The sequence below is a fragment of the Chaetura pelagica genome, unplaced genomic scaffold (assembly GCF_000747805.2).
Source record: "Chaetura pelagica isolate M959 unplaced genomic scaffold, ChaPel_1.0 scaffold330, whole genome shotgun sequence".
NCBI classification, from domain to species: domain Eukaryota; kingdom Metazoa; phylum Chordata; class Aves; order Apodiformes; family Apodidae; genus Chaetura; species Chaetura pelagica.
Genome location: NW_009951918.1, coordinates 396,356 through 401,604, shown reverse-complemented (window position 1 = coordinate 401,604; position 5,249 = coordinate 396,356). Strand labels below are relative to the sequence as shown.

Sequence of the window (5,249 nt, the reverse complement as noted above, 5' to 3'; positions counted from 1 at the left end):
CGTGAGAAAATTGCCCTCCTGAGAAGCTTACAGACTGGGTAAGCATTAGAGATTGAGGCAACAACAGGAACCTTGTGGTTGGTGCCTACTACAGGCCACCCAATCAAAGGGAATCTATTGCCAACAACTTATTACCCCAGCTGCGGAAGGCATCATGCTCACAGGCCCTCATCCTGCTGGGGGACTTCCACCACCCCAACATCTGCTGGAAAAGTAGCACAGTGAGCTTTAATCAATCCAGGAGAATCCTAGGATGCATTAAGTATAATTTCTTAGGCCAGGTAATAGACAGGCCTACCAGAGGGGATGCAATATTGTGATGGGGGTCACCAGCACAAGTGATGTCAAGATTCGAGGCAGCCTGGGCTGCAGTGCCCACACAGTGGTGGAGTTCACAGTCCTGAGGGATACATAGAGGTCAAGCAAAGAGTAAAGTTCAAGGAGTTTGTCAACAAGACCCCCTGGGAAACTGCCCTCAGGGACAAGGAAGCAGCAGGATCATGTAGATTTTTAAGGACACTGTCCATAGAGCACAAAAGCTCTATGGAAAAAATCCCCAGGTGTCAGAAATCAGACAAGAAAGGCAAGAGACCAGTACAGCAGAGTTAGGACTTGCTTGTCAAACTGAAGGGCAAGAAGAAACTGCAAAAGCAGCTGAAGCAGAGACAGGTGTCTTGGGAAGAGTACAGACACATTGCCTGGATGTGCAGGGATGGGGTCTGAAAGACCAAGGAGCAGCTGGAGCTGAACTTGGAAAGAGATGTAAAGAATAACGTAAAGGGCTTTCACAGGTATGTCAGCCAGAAAAGGAAGGTCAAAGAAAGCCCTAATGAACACAACTGGCAAACGGGTAACAACAGATGAGGAGAAGGCTGAGGCACTCAACAACTCTTTTGCCTCATATTCCCTGGCCTCTCTTTCCACAACTTTTGAGGAGATAGACTACAAGGCAGAGACTGGGGGAACAACTCCCCTGCACTGTAAGAGAAGATCAGGTTTGTGACCATCTGAGGAATATGAATGTGCATGACTCTATGGGACCCATCAAGATGCATCCCAGCACTCTGAGGGAACTGGCCAATGTAGTTGCCAAGACACTCTCCAAGATATCTGAAAAGTAATTTGGGCCTTAATCAGTGGAAAACACTCCTTGTCCTTTGTCTTGATCCATAAGCTTCTAGTTGGCCTTTGTCCTCCACAACCCCCAGCATGTGTGAGGGGGGGCATTAAGTGAGCCAGCCATGGGGTTGGTTCTTTGTTGTCATGTTGGGCCTAAACCATGACATTTAATGGTAATCAAGTGAAGTTCCTGGTGACTGGAAAAAGGGAATCATCGTATCCATTTTTTAAAAGGCTATACAGGAGAACCCTGGGAACAATGGACCTGTCAGTCTCACCTTCGTGCCTGGAAAGATGATGGAACAGATCCTCCTAAAGCACATGACACATTATGGCACACAGAGGACAGGGAGATGATTCAAGACAGCCAGTGTGTTGACTGACCAACTTGGCTGCCTCCTATGATGGAGCATCTACATCACTAGACAAGGGAAGAGCTACAGATACCATCTGGACTTCTGTAAGTCCTACCACATGGTCTCCAATAACATTCTTTTCTCTAAACTAGAAAGATATGGATTTCATGGGTGAAATGTTTGGTGAATGAGGAATTGGTTGGTTATTTGCATCCAGAGAGTTAGTGGTCAGCAGCTGAACGTCCAGATGGAGATCAGTGACAAGTGATGTCCCTCAGGAGTCAGTACTGGGGCCAGTACAATTTTGCATCTTCCTCAGTAACACAGACAGTGGAATTGAGAGCACCCTCAGCAAGTTTGCAGATGACACCACGTTGAGTGGTGCAGTTGACATGCCTGAGGGACAGGATGCCAGCCAGAAGGGCCTGGACAAGCTCAAGAAGTGGGTCCACGTGACCCATGACAAGGCCAAGTGCAAGGTCCTGCACCTGCATCAGGGCACAGGCTGTGGGATGATGGGACTGAGAGCAGCCCTGAGGAGAAGGACTTGGGAGTACTGGTGGATGGAAAGCTGGACATGAGCCAGCAACATGCACATTCACAGTCTAGAAAGCCAGCTGTATCCTGGGCTGCATCAAAAGAAGGGTGGCCAGCTGTGCTGCTTTGGTTTGGTGGTTTTTTTGGTAATGAGGGATGGGCCCAGGAGTGGCTCCAGTAAGAAGCTGAGAAGCTTCCCCTGCTCTAAAACCAGCCAGGGAGCCATTAAAGGGACAATAGATGCACCTCTGCAATTAACGTATAAAAGAAATGAGGTAAAACCTGAGCAGAGCAGCAGTTAAGAAAGAGATCGTATAAAAGAAATGAGGTAAAACCTGAGCAGAGCAGCAGTTAAGAAAGAGATAAGCTGGAGAGGCAGAGCTGCCTGTAACTGGTGAGGAAGGAGGAAAATGAGGTGCCTAAGACGAAGTTTCCCTGCAACCTATGATGAGATAGCAGGCTTTCCTCCTGCATTCATAAAGAACATGTTGTATGAGGAGCGGCTGAGTCAACTAGGGATGTATAGTTTGGAGAAGAGGAGGCTGAGGGGAGACCTCATTCCCCTCTACAGCTACCTGAAAGGAGGTTCTAGAGAGGTGGGTGTTGGCCTCTTCTCCCAACTGAATAATGACAGCACGAGAGGAAACAGTCTGAAGTTGTAGCAGGGGAGGTTTAGACTGGATATTATGAAGAAATTATTTACTGAAAGAGTGGTCAGACACTGGAACAATCTGCCCAGGGAGGTGGTGGAGTCACCATCATTGGTTGTATTCAAGAAATGTGTGGATGAGGAACTTCAGGGCTCTAGTGGCTGAGATTGTAGGTTGTGAGTTTTGTGGCTTTTTGGGGGTGTGGTTTTGTGGAGTGTTGTGGTTTGTTGGGGGGGAAGGGTTGTGGGGTTTTTTTATTTGTGGTTGTTTTTCGTGTTTTGTTTGGGTTTGTTTTTTTTATGGTTGGACACAGCGATCTCAGAGGTCCTTTCCAATCATGACTATTCTGTGAGTCTTTGAAGGCACCACAAGGAGTGAACTTGGATTTTGCTGCCAGTGGACTCTGATCATGCAGCTGTGGAAGACCCTGGTGCCAGGGGAGTTTGTTCCCAAAGCCCCCGTGACTCTGTGGGAAGCCCAGGCTGGAGCAGCTCTGGAGCTCATGGGAAGGACTCATGAACGAGAGGTTCATGCAGGACTCTCTCCCACGGGAGGGATCCTGTGGGGAAGCAGAGAAGGACTGTAAGGAATCCTTCTTCCTGAGGAGGAAGGAGCAGCAGGAACCACCAGCCTGTGAACTGACTCTAAACCCCATCCCGTGTCCCCCTGTGCCGCTGGGGGGAAGGAGGGAGAGCCTTTCAATACTTAAAGGGAGCTTCTAAGAAGGGTGGGGACAGACATTTTAGTAGGACCTGTTGCGATAGGGCAAGGGGTGATGGTTTTAAGCAAAGTGAGTGGATTGAACCATGCTAGAAGGAAGACATTTTTTATAATGGGAGTGGTGAAACACTGGAACAGGTTGCCCACAGAGGTGATAGATGCCCTATCCCTGGAAACATCCAAGATCAGGCTGGACGGAGCTGTGAGCAACCTGATCTATTGGACAATGTCCTTGTGCGCTGCAGGGGGGTTGGGCTAGATGACCTTTAAAGGTCCTTTCCATCCCACATAATTCTATAATTCTATAACATTTGCAGGTCCTCCTCTGCAGACTTGCTTTCCAACAGGTTGTTCCCCAGTGTGTACTGGTGGCTGGAGTGATCTCCCCACACAAAAAGGACTTTGCATTTTCTCTTCTTGAGCTTCATGAGATCCTTCTCAGCCCATGTCTCCAGTCTGTCCAGGTCTCTCTGAATGGCACTCTTTGGTTTATCAGTCATTTGTCCCAATTTTATTTTGTCTGTGATCTTGTTGAGAATGCACCCTGTCCCACTGTACACAACATTCATAATTGGCCCAGCATCTTACGTCAATTTACATGCTTCACATATATGTAATAATCATGATTCTAAGAAAAAGCAAGTCAACATTGACTTTCCATATACACAGCAGTAATAACAACACTTAAGCATTCATTTTGAGATGTTACTAATTTTCTATCAGTTTGAGAGCTATTTATTGTACCACATGGGGGCCTGCAACACAACTGTCAACATGAAAAAGCTATGCAGAAGACAAACTAATTAATTTAATAAAGTTACATACTTCAAATGCAGCATTAAAATATACCATATGAGAGAAAGCTTCTTCAGCATAAAAATTAACTTAAAAATCAGAAGAGACCTGATTTTGACCTGACTATGAAGGCTAAAAGCATCTCCAATAGGCATTTCATAGTCTAACACTTTAAAAGTATACTTCTTGTTGTTTGCTTAGACTGACATGAAAACCTTTGTATGAATACCATTTATTGACTTAATGGTAGAGACCTGTATGTGAGCCAAGATGTTTGGGCTATTCAGCCTGGAGAAGAGAAGGCTCCAGGAAGACCTCATACCAGCCTTCCTGGAGGGGTCTACAGGAAAACTGAGGAGGGACTTTTCACCCAAAATTACTTAACAATTACTATTAAATCAGTAGAACCTCTGGATGATTTCCTTAAAGCATCTTTCAATGTATACTTACCAAGACCATCATCGGCCTCTTCCACGTCATTAAGCCTAAGATTCCAGATAAGATTACCTATAGCATCAAAAAACATAGTAAACAACTGTTCACAACAGGCCATTGACATTGTATTTATCAATGCCCTGATTAAAGGTACTTCAGAACACTACAACAATACTAAGATGATACCAAGCTGCATTTTAAAGCAGAGAGTTAAGGGCCTGTGCTCATAAAGTTCTTCACTCCTCAAAGAACCTATGAAACAGCACAACTAAATTTTAAGCTGCTGATCTCTCATTTTCTCCTCCCAGAAAACGTGCATGGGGGCAAAATGTTATGCCACCAACCTCAACAACTGCCTAAAAAATTACTTTCGGCCAACTTGTTTCCCGCAACATGGCTAAGCAAATCTGAAAAACATCTACCCCTTTCTCCACCCTTCCATCACTTCTTCAAGTGCCTGTGAGTACCCATTCTTCTCTCTTCCCTTGTGCTGACTTTGGTCCTCTTGTGACTATTTCAGTGAACTAACTCCCAGAGCATGAACCCCATCAAAAACACTGAAGAGCCAAGGAACTATCTTCCTGAACTGACTTGCTATTTACACAGGCAAATGCCAGTATCAGCACAAGGAAAGAAG

General features: G+C 45.7%; 1 protein-coding gene across 1 annotated transcript in view; it reads right to left on the bottom strand.

The window, feature by feature from the left end:
* FAM189A2 (family with sequence similarity 189, member A2) overlaps positions 1-4,678 on the bottom strand; it is a 21,174-nt gene extending 16,496 nt beyond the window's left edge. Inside the window, exon 1 of the mRNA XM_009994889.1 lies at positions 4,628-4,678. Coding sequence (XP_009993191.1) covers positions 4,628-4,657 — 30 coding nt within the window. The 5' untranslated portion in view covers positions 4,658-4,678. The remainder of the gene's footprint in view (positions 1-4,627) is intronic.
* Positions 4,679-5,249: the final 571 nt, after the last annotated feature.